The sequence below is a fragment of the Penaeus chinensis genome, chromosome 1 (assembly GCF_019202785.1).
Source record: "Penaeus chinensis breed Huanghai No. 1 chromosome 1, ASM1920278v2, whole genome shotgun sequence".
Lineage (NCBI taxonomy): Eukaryota > Metazoa > Arthropoda > Malacostraca > Decapoda > Penaeidae > Penaeus > Penaeus chinensis.
This window is the reverse complement of record NC_061819.1, coordinates 38539377-38553777: the sequence shown is the minus strand read 5'-3', so window position 1 is coordinate 38553777 and position 14401 is coordinate 38539377. Positions and strand designations below refer to the sequence as shown.

Genomic DNA, 14401 nt, shown 5'->3' with positions numbered 1-14401 from the left:
TCCTCTCTCCTCCTCTTCTCCTCTCCTGGAAACTCAAACACCTCTCTCCTCCTCCTCACTTCTCTCCTCAAAACCCCAACTCTTCTCTCTTCCTCCTCTGCTCTTCTCAAACGCCAATTCCTCTCTCCTTATTATCACCGGGAAGCTTCGTGTAAGATTAACCTCTCTACTATCTGCCGTATATATGATCATACACGCACACATATACATACAGGGTACATGCATACTTATAATACACACATACAGTGCGCACACCCACACCCACACACACAAACACAAACACAAACAAACACAAACACACACACACACAAACACTCACAAACACACACACACACACACACACACACACACACACACACACACACACACACAAACAAACACACACACACAAACACAAACACTCACACAAAATCCTTTTTCAAATCCCTTTTCGACCTCCATCCTTTCTCACTCGGTGTCGACTTTCCCCCGCGCTGTCGACCACCTGAGGGCAAGGCGGAGAAAGTTCTCTCTACTTTCTTTATTTTCCTTTCTTTCCCTCGCCCTCCGCATATTTGATAAGAATATGGAAAGGAGGATAAGGGAGAGGGGGAGGGAGGAAGAAAGAGAGGGGGGAGACGGGGGCGGGAGGCAGGGGGAGAGGGAGGGGGGGAGAGAGTGGGGATGGATGGATGGATGGGTGGGGGGCTGGTGGGAGGGAGGGAGGAAGAGAGAGGAGAGGGAGGGAGGGAGGGTGGAGAGATTGATTGATTATTTAAAATTATCTGCCGCGTCAACAGCTAAGGTCATTAGCAGCGAAGGGTGGAGAGAGAGAGAGAGAGAGAGAGCGATAGAGAGAGAGAGAGAGAGAGAGAGAAAGAGAACGAGAGAGAGAGAGAGAGAGAGAGAGAGAGAGAGAGAGAGAGAGAGAGAGAGAGAGAGAGAGAGAGAGAGAGAGAGAGAGAGAACAATATGGTGCCTCACAATACAATACAAAATATACACAATATATGACAATTACCTGTGTTCTGGTTATGAGTTGCTTTATCATTACAGAACAATGCCTGCACTACACTGTATGCTGTATTCAAAATGATTGTGCCTTTTTCGTAAATTGGTGATTCTGTTTATTATTATCATATCATTATTATTATTGTTATCATTATTATTATTACTATTATTATTATTATTATTATTATTATTATTATTATTAATCGATATCACAATCCCACACACAATTAGAAGCTAAGAAATTTAGCGATAGTAATTAAAGTGAGATTGATTATCTTTCGGCCATCTAGCTTTTCGGAGATCTCGTGCCCCAAAATGTTTTTTTTTTTTTTTTTTTTTTTTTTTTTTTTTACTTTTGTTGTTGTTGTGGTTGTTGAAGTCTTCAGTTAGGAATGCAAACGTTGCAATAACAATTCTAGAGAAAAACAGAAGTATTATTGAATTCAAAATATCAAGCACGCAAAGCTTTATATATCTCTCCTTTACAACTTTATAGCATTAGATATTAAACTGTTTTTTAGTAAATGGAGCCAGGACAGGTAAGACTGGTATAATGGTTCTTTTCGCTGAGTAATCATGATGGAGCTTTACCCAATGACCTCAGGATTTCTACTGTCTATGACAACTGGGATCGTGATGGCTTTACTAATGTTCTTTATTTCCATCGTTCCTGGATGATGGAAAGAAAATTCGGTTGTGAGCTTTTTTAAAAATCTCATTTGGCGCCAAAATTCGCAGAAGGAATGACGGGGGAGGGGGGGGGGGTGTTCCAGGAAAGTCGGCCATTTTGGAATATGGAGGAGGAGGGGAGGGCGGGGGCTGAGGATTCATGTATTACATACAGCTTAAAGCCTTCTCTCTCTCTCTCTCTCTCTCTCTCTCTCTCTCTCTCTCTCTCTCTCTCTCTCTCACTCTCTCCTCTCTCTCTCTCTCTCTCTCTCTCTCTCTCTCTCTTCACTCTCTTCCCCTCTCTCTCTCTCTCTCTCTCTCTCTCTCTCTCTCTCTCTCTCTCTCTCTCTCTCTCTCTCTCTCTCTCTCTCTCTCTCTTTCTCTCTCTCATCTCACCTCATCTCATTTCAGACCCTAGACATGATTATCACCCCAACGAGCTTGTGGCCGCCATTAGTGGGGGGAGGGGGGAGATGGCTCGTTCAGATCCGCCAAGATGTCCCTTGAAGGATACGTTATGAATGCCAAGTGCCAATTACACGTGACGTGGTATACATATGCCTCCACGTGTGTTCGCCGCACACATAAGGGCATCAGAGGCGATTTGCTTGCAGCATTAATTTAAAAAGCAGATTATAAGTTACATATAAAGCAGAGTCATGAGGGCGATCGGCCGTAGTGTATTAAATAAGAAAATACGATACTTCTTAATTGATATTATTTGTGTTTGTACTGTGGCTTAGACGTTAGCATGAACAGGCATCGTCATAGAAAGTGTAAATGCTTGACGTTAGAGGGCATTGCTAAGCGAGATTTTCTGTTCTTGTGTTTTCAGAAATGTCTGATGTATGCACCTTCTGGCCTATCCTGGCTACGAGGGAATTGCCAATGCATTAAGGGGTCCAGGGTGCGAGCATAACGTAATTTAGTCTCATGCGGCAGTCATTAGAATATAAATCATTGATGACACGGTGTACACGAATATTTATATACACAAAGGTTTTTATGTAACAAAGATTACTATTCTAGACAGTCTGACCTCCAGACAGATCGCCAGGCGGGACAATAGCCCTTTACATACAGCGTAAATATCTTCTAGATTTGGAGGACTTCACACACACACACACACACACACACACACACACACACACACACACACACACACACACACACACACACACACACACACACACACACACACAGCACATATCAATCTTCCTATATCGACGAAAAGGAAAACTGACATTACCATTCACAGGATTACCTTCCAATGAACTAACGTGACACCAAGAGCACTTTCCTGAAGAAGGTAAAGTGGCACGCCCTCCACCCCCCCCCCCCTCCATGTAAAGAGTGCCAAGGACATTCTAGGCAGTTTCAAATACACGAGGAATTTATGCATGAGGTGAGAGAGAGAAGGAAATTAGTCAGTGTTACAGTAATTGTGGTAATGTTATTCACGACTGTTATTTTCCTGAACTTCCCTTCCCTTTGTATGTGAATCGCGTCTCCTTTTTCAGCTTATAATACTTTTCGGATTATCATTACTAGACTTTATGCTTCTTTTTGGTGTTTATATAAGTCATCAGGGATATATTGATATGATATATTTCAGAATAAGATTTTCTGTCTAATCGATTTTATTCCTTTGCTAAAGCTACATTGATGTTTATAAATGGACTTTCTCTTTATTATATTTTTGTTCAGATCGTTTTATTAATCTTAATATTTATAAATAATATATATCAACCCTAGACGTTCTACTTATAATTTTGTCATTTATGAATCATTTCTCATTTCAATTTTCAATCAATTATTTCTAGAACACCTATCGTATCGTACTCAGATTGGATTACAAATTTAAAAGAAAAGAAAATGTCTCTGAAATATTTTCCTTCAATGTTTGTTCTTCTCATCTGCTCCCTATAACAACGGCCAAAAAAAGCCATTCTTTTATTTAAAGAAAAGTATTTGAATTCCCTTCGTCATAGCATACTACAGGAGTCTTTCCAAAATGGCGGAATATATATCGTGTCCTTCCTTCTCTTAAAAGCGCTTCATTCTCTACCTCTCTAAGGAAGTGTGCTTCATCGGCTCACAATCTTCAGTACGTACAGTCAGAGAAAACAGGTATCGTTACCCTCTACACAAATATGAAAAATCGACGAGTTGTTAAAAGAGAGAGGCGTTTATTTTCGCATTTACCACAAGCAATAGATTTTTTTTTTTTATGAATGCACACACACATTTTCCTCTATACATTATGCTGCTGCGTCTATGGACAAGCACACACCACATAAACATTCGGGCATTTGGGCATCGCTCTCACACTTTCTCCCTACGTCTCACGCAGGCATATATTCACGAATGCGTGTGTGTGTGTGTGTGAGCATAAATCTGTGTCTGTATCTAAATCTATATCTTTAACCATCTATTTGTTTATCTATATGTTTACCTTTCTATCTATTCATCTATCTATCTAATAATACACACACACACACACCCCTGCCCCTACCCCTACCCCTACCCCTGTCCTTGTGTCCGGCGGCCGCACCCTGTCCCTACGAGGCCAGAGTCCTTCGCGCATGTTAACAGCTTCTCCCCCCCTCCCCCCTTGACTTGAAGAAGGCACAGGAGGAGGAGGAGGAGGAGGGGGGGGGTCGGATGAGGCGTCCTGTGAGATGCTGGTCACGTTTTGTTATTAATGCCGTCTCAGTGTTATAGACTTCCCTCGTTGCTGTGTATGTGTATGTGGGTGAGTGAGTGTGTGTGTGTGTGGGTGAGTGTGTGTGTGTGTGAGTGTGTGTTTGTGTGTGTGTGTGGGTGAGTGTGTGTGTGTGTGAGTGTGTGTGTTTGTGTTTGTTTGTGTGTGTGTGTGTATGTGTTGTGTGTGTGTTTGTGTGTGTGTGTGTGTGTTTGTATGTGTGTGTGTTTTTGTATGTGTATGTGTGTTTGTGTGAGTGTGTGTGTGTTTGCTTGTGAGTGTGAGTGTGTGGGTGTACGCGTGTGTGTATGTGTATGTGTGTGCAATCTTGTATGTATGTGTATATGTATGTATACGTGTAATAATGCATTAACATATGTATGTATGTATCTGCGTATGTACGCATGTATGTATGTAAGTATGCATTAAATCATCCTGATCACATATGTTCAGATTAATTAGCCTAATATAATTCTTGAAATTACGAAGTTACGAAGGAATATTACAGAGGATATACAGTTGGTTTGGTATTAACAAAACAAACCAATCAGCGAATTTCGCATGGAAAACAACGACAATAACAACAATATTCTTATGGTCAAGTACTAAGTGACCTTTTACGGCTATAGTGTGGAAATTAATCAGACCAAACAATCTGCTGATGCACGGTTATGTGGCGTCACACACACACACACACGCACACACACACACACTCATACACATACACACACACACACACACACACACACACAAACATACCCACACATACACACACACACGGACACACACTCACACACACACACAACACATACACACGGACACACATACACACGGACACTTACACACACACACACACACACACACACACACACACACACACACACACACATATATATTTGTCTGCACGAATCTGTACCTACAATAGTATATCTATCAATTTATTTGTCTCTCTGTCTACTTAACTATCTATTTATCTATTAATATATTCATTCATCTTTATCTATCTGTTATCCATCTATTTATCAACCACCCTATCTATATATCTTTATGTTTATCTACCAGTCTATTTATCTGTCCGTTTAACTATCTACTTATCTTTCTGTTTAACTATCTGTTTATCTATCAGTCTATCTATCGACATCCCTTGCATTAATGATTGTAAGGGCACACGCTATGACTAAATACATTTAATACACATATATTCATTATTGCTTGTTATTTCTTCCTAGCGCATTTATCATTGTCTTTATTTATTCTTTATGTGTGTATTTATCCTACAGTAAGTGTTTTTACTATGCATATATTTACTATTGTCTATATTTACTTCATTTCCTATGAATGTATTTATCATATATAATATTTTGTATGTGGTTATATATCTATATGTCTATCACCGTCTCTGTTTCTTGTTATTGCATTCACTACGAATATCATTTTCATCGTTCTCTCTCTCTTCTATGATTATCACCATTCTCTGTCTTCCTTAATTATCATCGTTCTCTCTCTTCCTTAATTATCACCGTTCTCTCTCTTCCTTAATTATCATCATTCTCTCTCTTCCTTAATTATCATCATTCTCTCTCTTCCATAATTATCACCGTTCTCTCTCTTCCATAATTATCATCATTCTCTCTCTTCCATAATTATCATCATTCTCTCTCTTCCTTAATTATCATCATTCTCTCTCTTCCTTAATTATCATCATTCTCTCTCTTCCTTAATTATCATCATTCTCTCTCTTCCTTAATTATCATCATTCTCTCTCTTCCATAATTATCATCATTCTCTCTCTTCCTTAATTATCATCATTCTCTCTCTTCCATAATTATCATCATTCTCTCTCTTCCATAATTATCATCATTCTCTCTCTTCCATAATTATCATCATTCTCTCTCTTCCTTAATTATCATCATTCTCTCTCTTCCATAATTTTCATCGTTCTCTCTCTTCCATAATTATCATCATTCTCTCTCTTCCTTAATTATCATCATTCTCTCTCTTCCTCTATTATCATCATTCTCTCTCTTCCTTAATTATCATCATTCTCTTTCTTTCATAATTATCATCATTCTCTCTCTTCCTTAATTATCATCATTCTCTCTCTTCCTTAATTATCATCATTCTCTCTCTTCCATAATTATCACCGTTCTCTCTCTTCCATAATTATCACCGTTCTCTCTCTTCCTTAATTATCATCATTCTCTCTCTTCCTTAATTATCATCATTCTCTCTCTTCCATAATTATCACCGTTCTCTCTCTTCCTTAATTATCATCATTCTCTCTCTTCCTTAATTATCATCATTCTCTCTCTTCCATAATTATCATCGTTCTCTCTCTTCCATAATTATCACCGTTCTCTCTCTTCCTTAATTATCATCGTTCTCTCTCTTCCTTAATTATCATCATTCTCTCTCTTCCTTAATTATCATCATTCTCTCTCTTCCATAATTATCACCGTTCTCTCTCTTCCTTAATTATCATCATTCTCTCTCTTCCATAATTATCATCATTCTCTCTCTTCCATAATTATCATCATTCTCTCTCTTCCTTAATTATCATCATTCTCTCTCTTCCATAATTATCACCGTTCTCTCTCTTCCTTAATTATCATCATTCTCTCTCTTCCATAATTATCATCATTCTCTCTCTTCCATAATTATCACCGTTCTCTCTCTTCCTTAATTATCATCATTCTCTCTCTTCCATAATTATCACCGTTCTCTCTCTTCCTTAATTATCATCGTTCTCTCTCTTCCTTAATTATCATCATTCTCTCTCTTCCTTAATTATCATCATTCTCTCTCTTCCTTAATTATCATCATTCTCTCTCTTCCATAATTATCACCGTTCTCTCTCTTCCTTAATTATCATCATTCTCTCTCTTCCATAATTATCACCGTTCTCTCTCTTCCTTAATTATCATCATTCTCTCTCTTCCTTAATTATCATCATTCTCTCTCTTCCATAATTATCACCGTTCTCTCTCTTCCTTAATTATCATCATTCTCTCTCTTCCTTAATTATCATCATTCTCTCTCTTCCTTAATTATCATCATTCTCTCTCTTCCATAATTATCATCATTCTCTCTCTTCCTTAATTATCATCATTCTCTCTCTTCCATAATTATCATCATTCTCTCTCTTCCATAATTATCATCATTCTCTCTCTTCCATAATTATCATCATTCTCTCTCTTCCTTAATAATCATCATTCTCTCTCTTCCATAATTATTATCATTCTCTCTCTTCCATAATTATCATCATTCTCTCTCTTCCATAATTATCATCATTCTCTCTCTTCCATAATTATCATCATTCTCTCTCTTCCATAATTATCATCATTCTCTCTCTTCCATAATTATCATCATTCTCTCTCTTCCATAATTATCATCATTCTCTCTCTTCCTTAATTATCATCATTCTCTCTCTTCCTTAATTATCATCATTCTCTCTCTTCCTTAATTATCATCATTCTCTCTCTTCCATAATTAACATCATTCTCTCTCTTCCATAATTACTAAGATTCATTTACTACGAATATAATTATCACCTTTTTTCCCAATTTCTTCTGTTTATCACTGCTTTTTTATATGTATTCTATTTATCATCGTTTTCTCATTTCTTTTGTTTATCATCGTTTTCGCATGTCTTCTGTTTATCATCGCTTTCCCATTTCTTTTGTTTATTATCGTTTTTTCCATTTATTCTGTTTATCATCGTTATCCTATTTCATCTATTCATCATCGTTTTCCCAATTCCTTTATTCATTATCGTTTTCCCATTTTCTTCAACGAATCATCGATTTCCCATTTTCTTCAATTATTCATCGTTTCCCCATTTTCTTCAATTCATCATCGTTTCCCCATTTTCTTCAATTAATCATCGATTTCCCATTTTCTTCAATTATTCATCGTTTCCCCAATTCTTTTATAAATCATCATTTTCCCACTATCTTCTATTTATCATCGTTTCCCCATTTTCTTCAATTAATAATCGTTTCCCCATTTTCTTCAATGAATCACCGATTTCCCATTTTCTCCAATTTAATCCTCGTTTCCCCATTTTCTTCGTAGGTTGCTTTCGCGAACAACCCCATCACAGGCTTTCTTATCATGGCCGCGATGTTCGTCGGAAATACAAACGTGTTCTGGGCGTGTTTGCTGGCGGGCGTGCTTGGTGTCGCTTTCAGTAAGGTCAGTTTATATCTGTGTTTTATCTGTGAATGGCGAGTGTTTTATCTGTGTTTTTTTTTTTTTTTTTTTTTTTTTTTTTGTATGTGTGGATGGTAGGATTCATAATTATTCCGTTTTACCTGTTTTTGGTTTTGTTTTATTTTCATCTTTGAATGTTTTTTGAGATTCGTGATTTGTGGGTGTAGTGGGGTCGTGTGTGTGTTTGTTAAGCGATTTTAATACGTTTAATACATACAAAAAAACAAACACACGTACAAACACAGATGCATTCACAAATCCCTCAACACTTGTACACACACACACACACACACACACACACGCACGCTACAAACACACTAACAACCCCCCTCCCCCCACACACACTCTCCCACCCCCACCCCCTCAACTCGAGGTTTCCAGACGCTGACGAAGCCCCCCCCCCCCCCTCCTCCTCCTCCTCCTGCAGGTGCTCAACCAGCCGGAGAGTTTAATAAGCGACGGCGTGGTGGTCTTCAACGGCATTCTGGTTGGATGTATTTCGGTGGCTGTGTTTCCGGCTCTCTCAGGGCACCAGATCAATTCCCTGTTCTGGCTGTATGTCGCCTTTGCGGTCATCATTACGTAAGAACAGTTACTTTGTATTTTGTTTGGTTAAAGTTTTTTTTTTTTTTTTGTCTTCTTTGTGAAATTGGATAATATTCTGTTTGGTTAACGATTTTTGTCTTTTGTTTGTTTGGTTAACACTTTCTTTTTGGTCCACAAAAAATCCATAATTCAGTGTATTTATTAATGGAAAGGTGGAGTCTAATTGTAGATGCTTTAATGTACCATTTGGAAAAGTGCAATAATATGTGCCATTTCTTATCGGAAGAAGTGTGAAAATTGTTTATAAATACCTTCAGATCAATGAAAAAATTAAAACTTATCTATTTGAAACCTATTTAAAAATAATTGAGTCTACCTCTTAAGAAAGGTATAGTTCTATTATATACCCATTTTTCTTGTTCACTTTCATCGAAAACGCTAAAACACATAAAAAAATAAAACAAAAAAACACTTCCAGATCCTACGTGGACAAAGGTCTCAATGCTCTGATGGCGGCGTCGAAACTACCAGCGCTATCCATCCCGTTCAACTTCTCCGCCGCCATCATGCTACTGAGCATGCGCACTGCGGCCAACCTCGAGGGCGCTCAGCTTCCGGAGATCGAGGGCGCTAACCTGACCGCTGGGGTCAACGTCACGCAGGACATAGAGTGGGGAAAGGTAGGTGGACGGAAGGAGAGAGGGAGGGAAGGGAGGGAGGGAGGGAGGGAAGGGAGGGAGGGAGGGAGGAAAGGGAGGGAGGGAAGGGAGGGGAAGAGAGGGAGGGAGGGAAGGGAGGGGAAGAGAGGGAGGGAGGGAGGGAAGGGGAGAGAGGGAGAGAGGGAGAGAGAGAGGGAGGGGGAGGGAGGAGAGAGAGAGAGAGAGCCTTTGTGTTCAAGTGAATACTGAACACAAAGTCAGTACCGTGTACACAGAGATGAAAAGGAAATCAGCCACAATTTTAAAATGCGATTTAATTTCTTACTGTGCCTCTTTTTTTTATTCAGGTTTTTATTCCTATAAGATGTCTGGTAGACAATTTAACACGACATTTGGCAAGATTTTTTTTTTTTTTTTTTTGCAGAGACATGATATGCAAGAAAAAAAATTAGTCTCGTATCCTGCGAGATCAAGATGCACAGGCTTTCAAAACAACAACCGGTCCGCGATTTAACTACAGGTCACAGTCATTCAGGAAATTGATGAGAGTCAGTTGTTTAATTCCCTGCGTGAAGAGATGACAAGCGAACGTTTTATAGGAATTAAGTAGTAAGAATACCTTCCACGTATTCTTTGTCGCATCGCAGTGGGTGCCACTACATACGTTTGTGTATATATACACTGATGTATATGTGTCTTGGTGTAAACGCGCGCGCGCGCGCGCGTGTGTGTGTGTGTGTGTGTGTGTGTGTGTGTAATATATATTAAAATATATATGCATTTGTGTGTATATATATATATCATTTATATATATATATATATATATAAAATGTATGTATTATATATACATATATACACACACACACATATACATATATATATATATATATATATATATGTATATATATATAATTTATATATACATATATAATGTATGTCTTATATATACATATATACACATATGTATACATACATATATATACATATATATATATATATATATATATATATATATATAGAGAGAGAGAGAGAGAGAGAGAGAGAGAGAGAGAGAGAGAGGGTGGAGGGAGGAAGGGAGGGAGTGAGAGGGAGAGAGACAGGGAGGGAGGGAGAGAGGGAGAGAGGAAGAGAGTAAGAGAGATAGAGAGAGAGAGAGAAAGAGAGAGAGAGGAAGAGGAAGAGGAAGAGGGAAAGGGAGAGAGAGAGAGAGGGAGAGGAAGAGGAAGAGGGAAATGGAGAGAGAGGGAGAGAGAGGAAGAGAGAGGGAGAGGGAAGGAGGGAGGGAGGGAGGGATGGAGGACGGGAGAGAGGGAGAGAGGGAGAGAGGGAGAGAAGGAGAGAGAGAGAGCGAGAGAGAGAGAGAGAGAGAGAGAGAGAGAGAGAGAGAGAGAGAGAGAGAGAGAGAGAGAGAGAGAGAGAGAGAGAGAGAGAGAGAGAGAGAGAGCGAGAGAGAGAGAGAGAAAGCGAGCGAGAGAGAGAGAGAGAGAGAGAGAGAGAGAGAGAGAGAGAGAGAGAGAGAGAGAGAGAGAGCGAGAGAGAGAGAGAGAGAGAGAGAAAGAGAGAGAGAGAGAAAGCGAGCTAGCGAGGGAGAGAGAGAGAGAAAGAGAGAGAGAGAGCGAGAGAGAGAGAGAGAGAGAGAGAGAGAGAGAGAGAGAGAGAGAGAGAGAGAGAGAGAGAGAGAGAGAGAGAGAGAGAGAGAGAGAGAGAGAGAGAGAGAGAGAGAGAGAGAGAGAGAGAGAGAGAGAGAGAGAGATAGAGAGAGAGCGAGAGAGAGAGAGATAGAGAGAGACAGAGAGAGAGAGAGTTAGGGGGAGAGAAAGCGAGATTCTAAAAGTTAGCCCAGGCAACAGTTCTATCGAAACAGAACTTCTAAGGACAGTCCTGGCAATACACGAAGGACAGGAAATAGAGGTTTATTACTCGTTACGGTAAAAAGCCCGGCCATTCACGGTTCACTTGTGTGCCGTGTCCAGCCGTGAGGTTCGCTGTAACATGTGATTTTTTTTTTCTCACTTATTTGATTATATTTTATCTTAAACGGATTATATTGATTTAACTTCATGTCTTGTTGTGGCTTGTGTTTCGTTTTCAAGTTTTGTGTTAACGTTATTATATTTGCGTTCGCGTGTGCACATATTCACGCAATTGTTCATAACGTATTTAATCTTTAATTCACTTCACTTTATCAACTTGTAATGTGTTTAATTTTGTTTATAGTTTCATTTGATTTAATTTAGTTTTAACGTGTTTATTTCTCCACTTCACTTTATTTTTGTTAACGTGTTTCATTGTAATTTAAACTCATTTTTTATTATTATTAACTTATAACGTGTTTAATTTTTAATCATATTAACTTCATCTTTTTTTTTTCTTTTTTTTTTACTTAAAACTACTCAGGTGTTCGAAGGCACGCTTCTGGCTTCGGGGCAGATCTACGGCGTTGGCACCGTCGACTCCTCCATCCTCGTCTGGCTTGGCTTTTTCTTCTTCTCTCCTCTGCTTACTGTTTTCTTCTACATGGGGAGCGTCATTGGCACTATGATCGGTGAGATCTTGAAGCGCTTTTAGATCTGTATATATTCTTTTCTTGAAATGAGCTATAGAATCGGACAGAATTGCCTTACCATTTACATTATTCGAAAAGATTAATTAAAGAAAACGGGGGCGACGCTTCATATTTTATGGTAGACTAAAGCATTTTCGAATGACGTCTTTCTCAGGGTTGCTGGTGAGTACTGCGCCCTACACAGACGTCTACCTAGGGCTTTGGGGCTACAATGCCATGCTGTCAGCCGGAGGTCTCTCCTACTTCCTCGTCCCTCTGCCGGGTGTGTTTGTGGCTGCCATTATTGTAGCTTCTCTGGCAGGTGCAGTCCAGGCAGCAACGGTGCATATATTTTCAGCGGTAAGAGCTTGTTCTGTTTTCTGAGAGCGATGACTGTGAATCCATATTTTTTTTTTTGTTTGTTTGTTTGTTTACGTAGATAATGGAGATGCAAAAGGTACTAGATCTTACTTTTGTATTGGTTGTGTTTAGTTCATGGTAGGCACACTAAAATATTTCCGCTACGAATAAAACTCACGGAGCCTCTAAAATAGATCAAATTACTTCCCCCTCACAAAACACACATCTAAAACAGCTTAGACCACAGTAACAACAACAATAACAACAACAACAACAACAACAACAACAACAACAACAAGCCACCACTCCATAAACACTTTCTAAAACCCCAGACAATCCTGTGACAATGCGTCCCCTTTACAGACAGCAGTTCCTGTCCTGTCGTACCCTTTCAACGTGGCCACGCTGCTGCTCCTCGCCATCAGCACGACAGAAAACCCGCCGTTCGTGTGGGTGGCGAGTAAGACTTTCCCTGAGCAGCATCTCGTCCAGTACTTCAGCGAGGAAAGGAGACTTCAGGTGAGCGAGCTGAAATGGTTATGATAATAGTGATGATGATGTTAATGTGATGATAATGAAAATCTACCACTACTGCTACTACTTCTAGTACTGCATAGTGCTACGGTTGCTACTTTAAAGATCGCAACTGGAATATCCAATCACCAGAATCAGAAATTGAACTAATTAATGACACAGACTTCCCCTCCCCCCCCCCCCCCCCTCTCTCTCTCTCTCTCTCTCTCTCTCTCTCTCTCTCTCTCTCTCTCTCTCTCTCTCTCTCTCTCTCCCTCTCCCTCTCCCTCTCCCTCTCCCTCTCCCTCTCCCTCTCCCTCTCCCTCTCCCTCTCCCTCTCCCTCTCCCTCCCTCCCTCCCTCCCTCCCTCCTTTCCACAGAGCGAGCGCCGTCCTACCGATGTCGAGGAGCCCCTTCAAACCATCGGGAAATGATCGCCCTGGAGGGGTCGTTGGCTCAGCTGTTGGGAGACTGTTAGGGCAGTTTAATTTGTCTTATAGATATGTGTATAGTCATAGTACGTTATTTTTGTTGTTGTTTTTAGCGGTGGTAGTGCCGTCGTTGTGGTTATTGCGGGTCGTTATTATTGATATTGTTTTGTCATTGCTATTGTTGTTATATTTTGTATTATTATTATTATAGTTATTACGATTATTATTATTATTATTATTATTATTAATTACTATTATGATCACTGTTGATCATCATTATTTTTTATTTGTTATAATCTTCCCAACCACTGTCATCGCAGTCATTGTATTAACACTGTAATGATCTTGTTTATAAATCTCTTTGCTTTTCTTGCCACGCGGCTTCCCATAGAGATACAAAGGATTTATTTTAAAGAGCAAATGGAACCGCGTGGCCTGGTGCTAAAGTGACGAGGCCAAGAGTGTATATAAAGAGGAAAGGAAATAGAACCACGATAGTATACAAGCGGAATACTAGATGGCGCTCATTTTCTTTCTTAATAAAAACTGACATTTCAGAAATCCTTTATTCTCCTTGACGAAACCGACATTTCAGAAATGATTAAGCTTTCCTTCATGATGAACTTCAATTTCGAAAATACTTGGAGTGCCAGTTTCCGACTGTTTTCTCTGAAGAGTTTCAGTAACGAGGGAAACGACTCCAGGCAGAATTCAGTCACAGATAAAAGGAAAATTCAAGCTACATTTATTACGAGCTGTGTACATCTGTCTC

The 14401-nt window shown here is 39.4% G+C and overlaps 1 protein-coding gene across 1 annotated transcript in view; it reads left to right on the top strand.

The window, feature by feature from the left end:
• Positions 1 to 14186, top strand: part of LOC125048192 (urea transporter 1-like) — an 18740-nt gene extending 4554 nt beyond the window's left edge. The window contains exons 4-10 of the mRNA XM_047646801.1: positions 8438 to 8557; positions 9003 to 9157; positions 9600 to 9801; positions 12178 to 12325; positions 12501 to 12685; positions 13049 to 13204; positions 13579 to 14186. Coding sequence (XP_047502757.1) covers positions 8438 to 8557; positions 9003 to 9157; positions 9600 to 9801; positions 12178 to 12325; positions 12501 to 12685; positions 13049 to 13204; positions 13579 to 13632 — 1020 coding nt within the window. The 3' untranslated portion in view covers positions 13633 to 14186. The remainder of the gene's footprint in view (positions 1 to 8437; positions 8558 to 9002; positions 9158 to 9599; positions 9802 to 12177; positions 12326 to 12500; positions 12686 to 13048; positions 13205 to 13578) is intronic.
• The last annotated feature ends 215 nt before the right edge of the window (positions 14187 to 14401 follow it).